We start from the raw sequence: 16,012 nt of genomic DNA, 5'->3' as shown, positions 1-16,012 counted from the left end.
CCTCCCAAAGTGCTGGGATTACAGGCATGAGCCACCATGCCTGGCCAGAGTTTTCTTGATAGAGGTCTTGTAATTATTTGAATTAGAAAATTTTCTGTTAAAATATGTCCACAAATTCTTTGGTAACCCTCCCTTCAAGAAGTGAAGCCTAATTCCCTTCCCTTCCTGTGTGAGCTAGACTTAGTGACTCAGTTCTAATGAGTAAACGTGGTGGAATTGATAGTGTGACTTCTGAGACTAGGTCATAATAGGCATTGTGGCTTCCTCCTTGCTCTCCCTCTCAGATCACTTGCTCTGGGGGAAACCAGCAGCCATGTTGTGAGGACACTCAAGCAGCTCTACGGAGAGGCCTACATGGAGAGTAACCAAGGTCCCCTATCAATAGCCAGCAAGGAACAAAAGCCTCCTGCCAATAGTCATGTGTGAGCCATGTTGAGAGCAGATCTTTCAGTCCCAGTCAGACCTTCCAATAATTGTAGCCCTAGCTGAGAATTTGACTGAAATATCCGGAACCACATCTGCCTAGTTAAGCCACTCCCAAATTTGTAACCCACAGAACAGAAACTACATACATACAATAATAACTACATACAATAATACATACATACATACAATAATACATACAATAATACATACATACAATAATAACTACATACAATAATAACTACATACAATAATAACTACATACAATAATACATAATTGTTTATTGTCTTAGGCTGTTATGTTTTGGGAATAATTTGTTATGCAGCATTAGATGACACATACATTCCGTCACATGAAATTACACTTCATCAGATCAGGATGGTTTGTTTGTGTTTGTGGTGGGTATTTATGTGCATTAGTAACCAGTGGAGGCCTGACAGTAATCACTAGGGGACCAATGGCTCAGGCAGGCAGAGTGTTCCCTGCCTCAGGGCCTGGCATTCTGATGCAGAAAGCCAGGTGTTGGTGTGGTGGCCATCTTTGGGCCTTCTGGTCCTGACTGGTTGGGTTACAGTGCCAGGATCACTGTACTGAGGTTTCAGGTAGGTTAGCTTGGGGGAAGGCATATGACACACAGGCAGTTTTGGATTTGGGGCTTGGACCTGGGTTCCATGGAAATCAGGCATTGCAACATCTTCATTAGCCTTGCCGGGAGAGATTGGTGTGAAATAATTTATCCTGTTTCTCCTGGTCACATGTCCCTATTATTCCATTGCAGTTTGTATATGTGAAGTTTTGGTGCTGGATTGAGAAGGGAAAGGATTTGGGAGGGAAGTTAGAAATTATTTTAATTGTACAGCTTATGAAATTGCTGTAAAAATCTTCATTTCTCTACCAGGGCTTTGCCTGACTTTCTGGGTCTGGGGGATTCTCCTGAGAACCCCTGGGGACCTGGTTGGGTGGTGGCTGTAACAGTTGATGAGGTTAAGGTGGCTGACTCTCTTTAGAACACTCAGAGACATGGGTGAGAGGGTCCCTTCATCCTGAGGCCACACTGCTTACCTGGGCCTGGGAGCACAGAGTGGAGGAAAGGAAGGAGCTGTCTGCAAGATAGCTGGGCTGTTGCAGAGTCCTGGACTGTGACTCCCACCCTACCTAGGCTCTGCCCTTGCCATTAAGGCCTTCTTAATGATCTGGCCCCCGGCTTCTTCCCCCTAAGAAATATTCTGCATAGAACCATGATATGACACTAAGTGAACATAGAATCCCTAGAGACAATGCTCTGCATTGTACCTTTTGCAAAACTCTTCAAAGAAACCATCTTCAAGGTCTCTTGTACAATAATCATGTTATCAAATTCCTTTTAGAATTTGGTGCATGAAAAAGATTTTTCTGTCCTGGGTAAGGCAGGTTTCCTTCCAAGATAAGAGGCACTGGGCAACTCACTTGCTCTTGTGATTCACTGTTTTCACTCCCTGTTTTGTGCTCCATGGTGTAAGCTTCCCTTGGGCTGGGTACTGGGGTATCACCAGTCTTCCCACCAATCCCCACTCTCCATGACTGGTCTTTGGTCCATTTACCTTTATTTTTATTCACTTTCATTTACTTTCATTCATTTATTTATTTGTAGAGACAAGGGTCTTGCTATGTTGCTCAGGCTCATCTTAAACCCCTGGCCTCCCACTTCAGCCTCTTAAAGTGTTGGGATTACAGGTGTGAGCCACCACTCCTGGCCAGACTTGTTGTTGTTAAGACAGTGTCTCACTCTGTTGCCCAGACTGGAGTGCAGTGACATGATCTTAGCTAACTGCAACCTCTGCCTCCTGGGCTCAAGTGATCCTTCTGCCTCAGCCTCCCAAGTAGCTGGGATTATAGGTGCATACCACCATGCCTGGCCAATTTTTTTGTAGAGATGGGGTTTCGCCACGTTGCCTAGGCTGGTCTCGAACTCCTGGGCTCAAGCGATCCACCCACCTTGGTCTCCCAAAGTGCTGGGACTACAGGTGTGAGCCACTGTGCCTGGCCTGGACCTTTCATTTAAACCAGCTCACTTCCTCTGGATTGAGAAATGTAGGCCCTTCTGCATCCCCCTCCTGGTTAGGGAAGCTGGCAGAAACCCATGTCCTAAACTGTGTCCCATGGAAAAAGTCTACAAGGGTGGTCATGGCCCTTCCCCAACTCCCAAAATCCAGAGGCAAGGTCGGCCACTGTGAGTGTGGGGTTCAGAGCTGTCTGAACCAAGATATTTGGGAGGGCAGTTAGTGCAGAGATGGCTCCAGCTTCCCTAAAGGACAAGTGAAGCCACCGTCTTCCTCCTTTGGTAGCTGACAAGGGCCTGAAGGAATCAAAGTTCATGCATTCCAAGAGAGGAGAGAGAGCATGTATGTAAGAGGAAAGAAGGGAGAGAACCTTGGTTTGGTATGTGTGAAACTGGGGTACTTGAGGATCAGCCCTATGGTCGAGGCTCCCTGGAGTCCTAGCTGTCAGTGGGGAGGTCTCTGAGCACTCTTCCCAGTGGCTGACCTCCACGGATGAGTCTGAGATGGGGCGTGGCCAGAATCTGGTCCGATTCCAGGGGGCCAAGATACAGGAAGGTGTCCAGAGGCAGGCAGTGTGGTCCTGCTGGCAGAATTGGAGGTCCCAGGGCCCTGCGCCTTCTTTTCCATGGCCTGGCTTTGGCTGGCAGAGGGAGGAGTGGTCTCTGGAAAACGAACCAAGACAAGAAAGAGGAAGTGGGAGATTTTGTACAGGTTGAATTGGAGCTCTCTGGAGCCGCCCTGTGGTGTGTGTAGGTTTTAGTCCTATCTGGTGATGTGAGAGCTGTAGGATTGCACTCAGCTGTCTTGGGGTCACCTTGGCCTGGCTTTTGCATAAACACATCTGTTGGAGAGTATGGTCTTCTGGCTAGAGAACTTGATTTTGAACCTGGCCTAAGGCTAGACTCTCTGATCCCGGGTTTTCTAGAGTACAAAATTGGGACAAGAATAACAGCAGCCTTGCAGGGTGACTGCTGGGGTCAAATGTGATGATGGAAGGGAAGGGGCTCTGGGAATTGTTTGGAATCAGATCTACTTTCCAATCCTTCATTAACTTGTTTCCTTCCCCTCCTCTAACTCCAAGTTAGGGACAATGACTGCTCTTTACTAAACCCAGTCCCTCTTGTTCTGGGACACAGAAATGGGCTCTGGTTCCCTTGTGGATGAGTGTGGCCTGTGCTGGAGTTCCAGGCTTTGATGGGACCACATCCAGGTGTGTCCCCTAAGCTCTTCCCCTTGCACTAGCTTGATGCAGGCAGAGCCCCAAGATGGAAAGAGCCAGGGTCCCCATATCAGCACGTGTGGCTGTCAGGTGAAAACACCCAGTTTGGACTTTGTGTTGAGTGAGAAGTGAACTTTTATGGTGTCTGAGCCACTAGCCATTTTGGGCCTCTTTGTTGCAGCAGCTAGTATCATTTTATTATAGCTAATACTTAATTAAAAAAATGAATAAAATTCCAGTTACTGAGAAATTGAAATGCTTGTATATAAAAAAAGTTCAGGCTGGGTGCAGTGGCTCATGCCTGTAAACCCAGCACTTTGGGAGGCCGTTTGAGGCGGATCACTTGAGGCTGATCATTTGAGGTCAGGAGTTTGAGACCAGCCTGGCCAACATGGTGAAATCCTGTCTCTACTAAAAATACAAAAATTAGCCAGGCATGGTGGCAGGTGCTTGTAATCCCAGCCACTCGGAAGGCTGAGCAGGAGAATCGCTTGAACCTGGAAGGCAGAGGTTGCAGTGATCAGAGATCGCGCCACTGTACTCCAGCCTGGGCGACAGAGTGAGACTCCGTCTCAAAAAAATAAAGTTCAAATTCCTAAACTGTCAGTCATTCCTTATGCATCTCATTCACTTCTTACATCCAAGGCTAAAGTGTCTGCGTGTAGACACTGTTTAATTTTAAAACAGAGACAATCTTTGGAAAATGGGATCATCTCAGAGATGATCTCTTTCAACTTGACCTTTCCTCACTCCTAATTTGAGGTGGTCTATGATCACTGCCCTTTGAAGCCCCAGGATATTTTCACTTGATCTTAGCCAAAAGGCCAAGGAGCAGTAGCCCCAAGATACTTTCTTGGGAACTTTTTATGTGGACTTTTCTCACTCTATTATTCTAGATATTCCAGTGCTTCTCTTTTCAGAGAATATAAACTATAGCATACGTTGCTTAAGGATGCGGATACATTCTGAGAAATGCATCATTAGGTGATTTTGTTGTTGTGTGACCATCATAGAATGTACTTACCCAAACCTAGTGGCATGGCCTCTTATACACATAGGCTATATGGTTTAGCCTATTGCTCCTAGACTATAAACCTGCACAACACTTACTGTACTGAATATTTTAGGCAGTTGGAACATAATGGTAAATATTTGTGTATCTAAACATAGAAAAGGTAGAGTATATGAAAGATGACAAATGGTAAACCTGTCTAGGGCACTGACCATGAATGGAGCTTGCAGTACTGGAAGTTGCTCTGGGTGAGTCAGTGAGTGGGTGATGAGTGAATGTGAAAGCCTAGGACACCACTGCCACTACTGTAGACTTTATAAACACTGTGCACTTAGGTTACACTCAATTTACAAATATTTTTCCTAGGCCAGGCGCGGTGGCTCAGGCCTGTAACCCAGCACTTTGGGAGGCTGAGGCGGGCGGATCATGAGGTCAGGAGTTCAAGAACAGCCTGGCCGACATAGTGAAACCCTGTCTCTACTAAAAATACAAAAATTTAGCCAGGCATGGTGGTGGGCACCTGTAATCCCAGCTACTTGGGAGGCTGAGGCAGGAGAATCACTTGAACCCTGGAGGTGGAGGCTGCAGTGAGCCGAGATCACACCACTGCATTCCAGCCTGGGTGACAGAGCGAGACTCTGTCTCAAAAAAAATTTTTTTTTCTTTCTTCAATAATAAACCTTAGCTTATTGTAACTTTTCTACTTTATCTCTTTTATAATAACAGTTGGCTTAAAACACAAATACACTGACCACCTGTACAAAAATATTTTTTCTTTATATCCTTATTTGATAAGCTTTTTCTGTTTTTAAATTAAGAATTTTTTTCTTTTTACTTTTTAAATTTTTCTTGTTAAAAACTAAGATGCAACACACACATTAGCCTAGGTCTACAAAGGGTTGGGATCATCAATATTACTGTCTTCCACCTCCACATCTTGTCCCACTGGAAGGTCTTCAGGGGCAGTAACACACATGGAGCTGTCATCCCCTATGATAACAACACCTTCTTCTGGGATAGCTCCTGAAGGACCTGCCTGAGGCTGTTTTACAGTTAACTATTTTTTATATAAGTAGAAGGAATCTACTCTAAAATAATAGTAAAAAGTATAGTATAGTAAACATGTAAGCCAGTAACATAATTATTATCATTATCAAGTATTCTGTGCCATATATAATTGTATGTGCCAGACATTTTTTTTTTTTTTTGAGACGGAGTCTTGCTCTGTTGCCCAGGCTGGAGTGCAGTGGCATGATCTCGGCTCACTGCAAGCTCCGCCTCCCGGGTTCACAGCATTCTCCTGCCTCAGCCTCCCAAGCAGCTGGGACTACAGGTGCCCACCACCACACCCAGCTAATTTTTTGTATTTTTAGTAGAGATGGGGTTTCGCCATGTCAGCCAGGATGGTCTCGATCTCCTGACCTCGTGATCTGCCCGCCTTGGCCTCCCAAAGTGCTGGGACTGCAGGCGTGAGCCACCACGCCCGGCCTAGACTTTTATATAACTGGCAGCTCAGCAGGCTTGTTTACACCAGCTCACAACAAAGACATGAGTAATGTGTTTTGCTACAATGTTGACAGTTACGTCACTTGGCAACAGGAAGTTTTCAGCTCCATTATAATCTTATTGGGCCACCGTTGTAGATGCGATCCATGGTTGATCCAAATGTTATTAAGGGGTGCATGATGGCACTACTGCCAGCTGGTATTCATTGGCTCCTTCTCTGTGCCAGGAATTCTGGTAGGCACTTTACATGCATGATTTCATCTCATCTTCACCATCCCATGAGGCAGGTGCTATGATTGACCCCTATATTCACCTGCCCAACTTCATAAGCTAATAATTGTTAGGATCTGATTTCAATCCCAGAACAGTCTGATTTCACGCTGTTTCATAGGCTCTTTACACCTTTCCATGTGGCCTTGTAAAACATAATCATTATGACAAAGAGCTTACCTTCCTTGGTGAGTTGGAGCTGGGTGGCATTTTTGGAGCTGCTTTTAGGTGTGTCCTCTGAATCTCTGGCTGTGGCTTTGCCTTTTACAGATTTGTGGCTCTTCTCAACTTCACGGAGCTGCAGGAAATAATGAACTGTTGGTGCTGGCCCAGGAAATGGGTGTTTGAGGCTCAGAGGTGTTGACAGTGATTTTTTTTTTTTTTTGAGATGGAGTCTCACTCTGTTGCCCAGGCTGGAGTGCAGTGGCGTGAACTTGGCTCACTGCAATCTCTGCCTCCTGGGTTCAAGCGATTCTTCTGCCCTCAGCCTCTCTAGTAGCTGGGATTACAGGTGTACACCACCACACCTGGCTAATTTTTGTATTTTCAGTAGAGACAGGCGTTCACCATGTTAGCCCAGCTGGTCTTCAACTCCTGACGTGAGGTGATCCACCGGCCTCGGCCTCACAAAGTGCTGGGATTACAGGTGTGAGCCACCATGCCCGGCCTGTTTTCAGTACTTGGTGACTACCTTAAACTGCCTGTTACTGGTCCTCACAACTGATTGGAGAGGGCAGCCTGAGGCTCTCAGATTCACACAGCAATTGAAGGAACATGTGGCCAGAGGACAGCGATCTTTCCAATCCTCTGTTTCAGTGGTTTTCTGTACCTGGGCAGGAGCCCAGTGAGATTAGCAGAAGAAGGGGCTGGGCACGGTGGCTCATGACTATAATCCCAGCACTTTGGGAGGCCGAGGCAGGCAGATCACGAGGTCAAGATATGGTGACCGTCCTGGCTCACATGTACTAAAAATACAAAAATTAGCTGGGTGTGGTGGTGCACGCCTGTAGTCCCAGCTACTTGGGAGGCTGAGGCAGGAGAATCACTTGAACCTGGCAGGTGCAGGTTGCAGTGAGCTGAGATCATGCCACTGTACTCCAGCCTGGCGACAGAGCGAGACTCCATCTTAAAACAAACAAAAAACCAGAAGAAGGTGTGGATGGGGGCACCAGTAGCAAGACAGATGAGATTCATTCCAGGAGAGGGACAGAGAAAGCAAGGACAGGGCTTAGGGAGGGTTAGGGTCTGAATTTTAGGGTGTGTGTGTGTGTGTGTGTGTGTGTGTGTGTGTGTGTGTGTGGAGACAGCAGTCAGAAATAGGGTGTCAGCTGGGATGTTGAGAGAGGCTTCCCATATGTGAAGGGGACTCAGGAGATCTTTTAGACTAAAGAGCACAAGAAATATGTGATTTTGACAACATTTCTTTTAGTATTTAAATATTCACTTTAACCTGTAGGAATTATTGTGGATACTGGCTTTTTCTGTATGAGCATTGGTTGAACTCACTGAATTTCTCCTGTTCTTTAGCAACCCCTCGAAATTTAAGTCATTATTGTCACAAATCACCAAATAGCCTCAATAATATAAATGCATGCTGTTGAATCTCACAAGGCTACTTCCTATAATACAGATATTTTGGGATTTGGTTTAGAAGAAAGCCATTTAGATAACACAGCTGGGCTCACACAGCAAATTAGCAAAAACCAAAAACATGATCTCTTTTTACCCTCCAGGATGAAAAACTCCCAACAGACTCACCGCTTGGATTTTCTTCCTCAGCTGGGCATTAGCTCGGGAAAGGCTTTTGGAAACTGAGTTCAGGTAGTAAATGGCCAAGCTGCAAGAGAAAAGCATGCCTCCTATGGTCCTGTGATCTTGGCAGATGATAGGAGCTGGGCGCCTTTCTTGGGGAATCAAGGCAGGATTCCTGGAATAGTTACTGAGGCTTTGGGTGGGTGTCCTATCATCTTCTTTTCTCAATGTGGAGAAGGTCCTGGATGCCCCTGCATCCCCTCTGTTTTATTATGCGTGGGCATAACTACATAGCTCTAGCTCTGAGAGTGCTCAGTAAAGGTTGGCTGGAGGAATCATCCCTCTTCTGGGAAATCTGATGTGGTCAGAGGGTGGCAGGGTTTACTGACTGCAGAAGAAGCTGGTCATGTTTCCTGGGCACTTGCCCTGTGCCAAGCTCTGTGCCATGTGCACAATCCACCCCCACCCCACCCCATCTCATTGGCTTTGATGAAAATACCATGAAGCAGAGAGTAGACTTTATTTGACCTGGCTCAGAGCCCAATCAGTGTGAACTTTTTCTCTGAGATTGGCAAAAGCAATCAGAGGCAATTGTTGAACATCACGGCTGTGTGAAGTGTTGCGTAACAGTTGGGGCAAACAATAGGCTAACCAAAAAGCTTAAAAGGAGAACTGGAGAATGAAATGTCCAATGGGGGCTTTAAAACACTTTGAAATATTCCTGGGAATCTAGAGAACTGTGTGCATGATGTGTAAGGCTCTGTGCCTGTCCAGGGCTGTTTATATATCCCAGAAAGACTTGAGAAGGCCTTGAGCTCTCACCTCTGGTAACCTTGAGTCTCTGAACAAGCAGTCAGTGAGAGCTAAGGCAGAGTTGTAAACTGCCTGGTTGAATGTTGAAGGCATACCCCAAAACATACACAGAACCTCTTGGGAAATACTGGGAGTCTTACTGGTTCCAGGTATGTAAGAAAATCTCTGTCCAGTCAGTAGGTGACTACTAAGCTAACTGAGCACAGACTTTAGTGGCCACACACAACAAAGAAAACAGACTTTACATGATTAGTTCAGAAAAGTTATTAAACAAGGATAACAGCAACAATCATAACAACAAACAGCAACAACAACAAACCTATGGAAGGGAGGTGAACTTGATTTCCATGGCTGCCATATAATACTATTTAAGATACCCAGTTTTCAACAAAAACTAGTAAGACATGGCTGGGTGCAGTGGCTCACACCTGTAATCCCAGCACTTTGGGAGGCTGAGGCGGGTGAATCACAAAGTCAGGAGTTTGAGATCAGCCTGGCCAACATGGTGAAACCCCATCTCTACTAAAAATACAAAAAATTAGCTGGGCATAGTGGCGGGCACCTGTAATCCCAGCTACTTGGGAGGCTGGGGCAGGAGAATTGCTTGAGCCCGGGAGGCGGACGTTGCAGTGAGCCGAGATCTCGCCACTGCATTCCAGCCTGGGCAACAGAGTGAGACTCTGTTAAAAAAAAAAAAAAAAACAACCTAGTAAGACATACGAAGAAAGAAGAAAGTCTGGCCCATACACAGGGGGAAAAGTAGTCAATAGAAACCATTTCTGAGGAAACCTTCATGCTGTATGTAAGAGACAAAGACTTTAAATCAGTTATGTTAAATATGATCAAAGAATATGATCAAAGAACTATAGAAAACCATTTCTAAAGGACTGAAAGTATCAAAATGATGTCTCATCAAATAAAGAATATTAGCAAAAAGAAATAAATAAAATAACCAAATAGAAATTCTGGAGTTGAAATCTACAATAACTGAAATAATAAATTTCCTGGAGGTGCTCAACATATCTGAGTTGACAGAAGAAAGAACCAGCCTGGCCAACATAGTGAAACCCATCTCTACTAAAAATACAAAAATTAGCCAGGTGTGGTGGTGCATGCCTGTAATCCCAGCTACTCGACAGGCTGAGGAAGGAGAATCACTGGAACCTGGGAAGTGGAGGCTGCAGTGAGCCAAGATCACACCACTGCACTCTAGCCTGGGTGACAGAGTGAGACACTATCTTGAAAAAAAAAAAAAAAAGGAATCAATGAACTTGAAAATAGATCAATTGAGATTATCCAGTCTGAGGAACAGAAAGAAAAAAGAATGAGGTAAAATAACACAGCCTATGGGACAACATCAAATGTATCAACACATGCCTAATGGGAATCTGAGGAGGAGAGGAAAGACAGAAAGGGTCAGAAAGAATATTTGAATAAATAATGGCTATTTTTAATCAGATTTCATCCCCAAATATGATGAAAAAGTATTAATTTACACAGGAAGCTCAACAAATTCCATGCAGGATAAACTCAAAGAGATCTATTCCTAGACATATCATAGCAAATTGAAAAAAACAGCCATAGTCAAAGAGAGAATCCAGAAAGAGAGAAACAAATAATCATATACAAGAAAGCCTCAGAAAGATTAACAGTCAATTGTTTTTTCATGTAAACCATGGAGGCCAAATGGCAGTGGGATGACATATTTGAAAGATTGAAAGAGAAAGACTATCAACCAAAAATTCTAAATCCAGCAAAACTGTTCTTCAAGAATGAAGGAGAAATTAAGTCATTCCCAGATAAAAACCAAGAGAAGTAATCACTAGCAGACCTACTCTGTAAGAAATGCTAGACGGAGCTCATTAGGTTAAAATGAAAGGACACTACACAATAACTTGAAACTACATGAAGAAATAAAGAGCACTGGTAAAGGTAACTACATGGGTTAATATAAAAGCTAGTATCAACATAGTCTTTGTAGCTCTTTTTTCTCCTGTCTTATTTAGTTGGCATAAAATGTATAAAGATATAATTTGTATGGCAGAAACAACCTGAAGGAGAGAGGAGGGAATGGAGTTGTATAGGGACAAGGTTTTTGTATGCTATTATAATTAAGTTGGTATTAATCCAAAGTAGTTTGCTGTAAGATATTAATTGTAATCTCCAGGGCAATCACTAAGAAAATAACTAAAACAAAATATAGTAAAAGAAATGACAAGGGAACTAAGATGATATACTAAAATATTTAACCCAAAAGAAGGCAGTAATAGAGGAATAAAATAACAAAATACATAAGACATATAGAAAACAGCAGACATAAATGCTAACTTATTGGTAATTAAATGTAAATGAATCAAACACTCCATATAAAAAGCACAGATTGACAGAATGGATAAACACTATGCTTCAGCTATATGCTGTTCCAAAGAAGCACACTATATTTTATTTCATTTATTTATTTACAGAGAAGTTCTCACTCTGTCACCCAGGCTGGAATGCAGTGGCACAAACATGGTTCACTGCAGCCTCAACCTTTTCGGTTCAAGCAATCCTCCACCTTGGTCACCTCCCAAGTAGCTGGAACTACAGGCATGTGCCACCACACTCACTTAATTTTTAAAGTTTTTGTAGAAATGGGTCTTGCCATGTTGTCCAGGCTGGTATCAAACTCCTGGGCTCAAGCAATCTTCCTGCCTCAGCCTCCCAAAGTGCTGGTATTACAGGCATGAACCACCACACCCAGCCTAAAAAGGCACACTTCAGATTTTTAAGGTAAAAGTAGATTGAATGTAAAAGGATGGGAAACATATTAAGACAGAAATTGTTAGAGACAAATAGGATTATTTTGTAATTGTAAAAGGGTCATTTCATCAAGAAAATGTAATAAGTAAAAACATATATGCACCTAACAACACAGCCTTAAAACATATGAAGCAAAAACAGAATTTAAGGGAGAGATAATGGACAATCCAATAATAATAGTTGGAAATTCAGTGCTTTACTTTCAGTAATAGAAACAATTAGAAGGTCAACAAGAAAATAGTAGACTTGAACAACTCTAAAAGTTCTATCCAATGCAATCAACTCCTTTTCCTGAGCCTTGAATTTATCAAGGCTCAAGTTCAAGATTTATTGTCTTCTACAATCCTAATCCCTTCTTCTTCTAAATACTTTTTGTCTTACTGATTACATGTTTTAAATTCAGTCTCAAAGCATATTTGAAAGTGGTACCTTATTGTCTGCATTAGGGATCAGCAAACTTTTTCTGCAGAGGGCCAGGCAATAAATATTTTAGTCTTTCTAGACAATACATTCCTTATCACAACAAGTAAATTCTGTCTTTTTCTGTGAAAAACAGTCATAGATAATAAATAAATGAATGAGCATGAACGTGTTCCAATAAAACTTTATTTAACAAAATCAAGTGTGGTCTGGATTTAGCTTGTGGACTGCAGTTTGATGACCCCTGGTCTACACCAAAGGAAAAAGATTCTGGCTTAGATAGCCATTATACAGGCTGTTTACTGCACAAAAGGCACCTGACTAAGGGGGTGACTGTTGGCTGAAATCTATCCATATTCTGTTTGTCAAATGTGCCCCTTGGCATGGGCCTACCTCTGTCTGAAGGACTGGACACCTTTAAAAAATTTGCACAAGGTACTATATGGGCTAGTGGTGGCCCTAAATTCACCACCACCTTTTGAGGTCACTTTTTTTTTTTTTTTTTTTTTTTTTTTTTTTTTTTTTTTTTTTTTTAAACTTTTTTTTTTTTTTTTTTTTTTTTTTTTTTTTTTTTTTACTTCTGTAAGAAATCAATAATTAGGAAAGTTACTCCACTTTCCTAATTATTGATTTCTTATACCTATGTTACAATGACTTACATTCCCTGGTTGTTTTCTTCCTTATTTCATGAATATACTTATCTCAACCCTCCAAAAAAGCAGCACTGTGCTTAACTGAAAACATTAAAAGCACTCCCCACCCTGTAAATGCAGGAAAAATACAAAAATATATTTTATCACCAAATATTAATTAACTTGTTTTTCCCATGGAAGGTACTAATTAATCCTACAGAGAAAAAAAGAGATCTAAGAATTAAATAAAATATAACATTTTCATTGTTTACGAATGAGAAAATGACCTGGAAGATTCAAGAACTCTGGTTGAGTAAATATGATAAACAATACACTCATAGGGTGACTGTATTAGCCTGTTTTCTTTTTTTTGAGACAGAGTCTCACTCTGTCGCCCAGGCTGGAGTACAGTGGCCCGATCTCGGCTCACTGCAAGCTCCGCCTCCCAGGTTCACGCCATTCTCCTGCCTCAGCCTCCTGAGTAGCTGGGACTATAGCGCCCACCACCATACCCAGCTAATTTTTTGTATTTTTAGTAAAGACAGGGTTTCACCTTGTTAGCCAGGATGGTCTCGATCTCCTGACCTCATGATCTGCCCGCCTCGGCCTCCCAAAGTGCTGGGATTACAGGTGTGAGCCACCGCGCCCTGCCTTATTAGCCTGTTTTCATATTGCTATAAGGAACTACCCAAGACTTGGTAATTTATAAAGGAAAGAGATTTAATTGACTCACAGTTCAGCACGGCTGGGGAGGCCTCAGGAAACTTACAGGTGGAAGGTGAAGGGGAAGCAAGGCACCTTCTTCACAAAGTGGCGGGAAAGGAGAAGTGCCGAGCAAAGTGGGAACAGCCCCTTATAAAACCATCAGATCTTGTGAGAACTCACTCACTATCACAAGAATAGCATGGGGGAAACTGCCTCCATGAACCAAATACCTCCACCTGGTCCCTCCCTTTAAATGTGGGGATTATGGGGATTACAATTCAGGATGAAATGTGGATGGGGACACAAAGCCTAACTGTATCAGTAACTGAATACAAAATTTATATATAGAAAATAAATAACATTTACATAGAAAAACAAAACCTAGTTAGAAAGTATGATGAAAGAGCTATCCTAATTTAGTATAAAACAACAAGATGAGGCCAGACGCGGTGGCTCATGCCTGTAATCCCAGCACTTTGGGAGGCCGAGGCAGGCAGATCATGAGGTCAGGAGATCGAGACCATCCTGGCTAACATGGTGAAACCCCGTCTTTACTAAAAAATACAAAAACAATTAGCTGGGCGTGGTGGCGGGCACCTGTAGTCCCAGCTACTTGGGAGGCTGAGGTGGGAGAATGGCGTGAACCCAAGAGGCAGAGCTTGCAGTGAGCCGAGATTGCGCCACTCCAGCCTGGGCGACAGAGCGAGACTCCATCTCAAAAAAAAAAAAAAACAACAAGATGAAATGCAGAGGTATACATTTAATAAGAAATGTGCATGAAATTTATGAAGAAAACTTAAAAATATTATTGAGAGACATATATGAACAAATGATAAGGAATACAGTATTCTTGGATTGGAAAACTTAACAACATAGGCGTGCCAATTCTTTCTGATTTTTTTTTTTTTGAGACAGAGTCTCGCTCGCTTGTCCAGGCTGGAGTGCAGTGGCGTGGTCTTGGCTCACTGCAACCTCTTCCTCCTGGGTTCAAGTGATTCTCCTCCCTCAGCCTCTCAAGTAGCTGGGATTACAGGCACACACCACCACAGCTGGCTTATTTTTGTATTTTTAGTAGAGACGGGGTTTCACCATGCTGGCCAGGCTGGTCTCAAACTCCTGACCTCAGGTGATCTGCCCGCCTCGGCCTCCAAAAGTGCTGGGATTACAGGTGTGAGCCACCATGCCCGGCCTTCTTTCTGAATTCTAACAAAAATTATCACAGATTTTTTTGTTGTTGTTTTGGTGCTAGGCAACCTGACCCTGTGGAAAATCAAATAAGCAAAGAAAGCAAAGACTTCTTTTTCTGGTCTTGACGGAGGGACTTGTATTGGGTCTTGTATCTGGTCTTGACTGAGGGACTTATATTTTCAGAGAAAAACAACTGTAAATGATGAGCAAAATTTACAAAACTGTAGTTTAAGACATGGGAGAGTGACAAAACAGGCAGACTAAAGGGGCTTGATGCTTGAGAGAAGGGAAGCATGTGAGGTGAGCTCCACATTCCTCCAGGGTTTCTCCCTGAGAGTATTTTCCAATTTGTGACCCAGAAGCAGAGTCCAAGCAGAAAGTGGAAGTCTTACAATGTGGAGAAGATGCAGGTCAGAGTTAATTACTGCCAGAGTCTGGGACTTGAGGGGCAGAATCCCAGAGAAGAACAAATTGCAGATAAATAAGCCAAACTCTGTGTACAAATTGCCCTCAAATGATTGACCAATTCTTCAACTGCTTCAGGAAGCCCAGAAGAAAATGACACCAGGGAGGCTGAAGAGCAGAGCAGAGATTTCACAGTGGCTGTAGCAGTACTACTGGAGAAAGAGAATAAGCAAAGACTGCAGAATTGGGAAAAGAGAGAATGGGTTTCAAGCCCTGCCAAGGTGGAGGGTGGTGGAGGCTGAAAGAATGAGGGTCGTGATCAACTCAGTATACCACTGGAGGCTATATGAGTAAACAGCAAACTGTTCTCATGAATACAGGATGTTGGCAAGCTGACAACTATGTCGGCACCCAGAAGGAATGCTGAGGGCAGTCACGCCCCAGGCACAGTGTTTCTTGTGATCAGGCACATCTGAGGCCTGTTAGCAATGATGTGAACCCGTAATCAATCAAGCAGCTGACCAATCGTTACCTCCTACTCCCTGCTCTTTCTACCCAATAAATACGAAGGGCTGTAGAAGCTCAGAGCTGCAGAAGCTCAGGGCTGCCTTTGCTCACTAGAAGCGAGGAGTCCCCTGACCCGTTCTTTAAAACAAATCCTTTTTTCTTTGTCTTCATTTCTGTGTTGGTCCTCCTTCGTTAAGTCCCGTAGTAACTGTCACAGGAGGGAACTGGTAAACACTGTAGGCTTTCAGTTGAGACCCCTAAAAGACTGTGATCAGTAGTAAGGATCACATTGTAGGAGAAAGGTCAGTGTCTTGGAAA

At 43.3% G+C, this 16,012-nt stretch overlaps 1 protein-coding gene across 1 annotated transcript in view; it reads right to left on the bottom strand.

Annotated features, from left to right (window-relative positions):
* Window positions 1-572: 572 nt before the first annotated feature.
* The window catches only part of TMC2 (transmembrane channel like 2), a 110,041-nt gene continuing 94,601 nt past the window's right edge, over window positions 573-16,012 (bottom strand). The window contains exons 18-21 of the mRNA XM_032142766.2: window positions 8,229-8,307; window positions 6,651-6,768; window positions 697-3,125; window positions 573-664 (exon numbers count right to left, since the gene is read on the bottom strand). Coding sequence (XP_031998657.1) covers window positions 2,908-3,125; window positions 6,651-6,768; window positions 8,229-8,307 — 415 coding nt within the window. The 3' untranslated portion in view covers window positions 573-664; window positions 697-2,907. The remainder of the gene's footprint in view (window positions 665-696; window positions 3,126-6,650; window positions 6,769-8,228; window positions 8,308-16,012) is intronic.

This window comes from Hylobates moloch, unplaced genomic scaffold (genome assembly GCF_009828535.3).
Source record: "Hylobates moloch isolate HMO894 unplaced genomic scaffold, HMol_V3 SCAFFOLD_21, whole genome shotgun sequence".
NCBI lineage: Eukaryota > Metazoa > Chordata > Mammalia > Primates > Hylobatidae > Hylobates > Hylobates moloch.
Note: the sequence above shows the minus strand (reverse complement) of the source record. Positions and strands in the feature narration are given on the sequence as shown.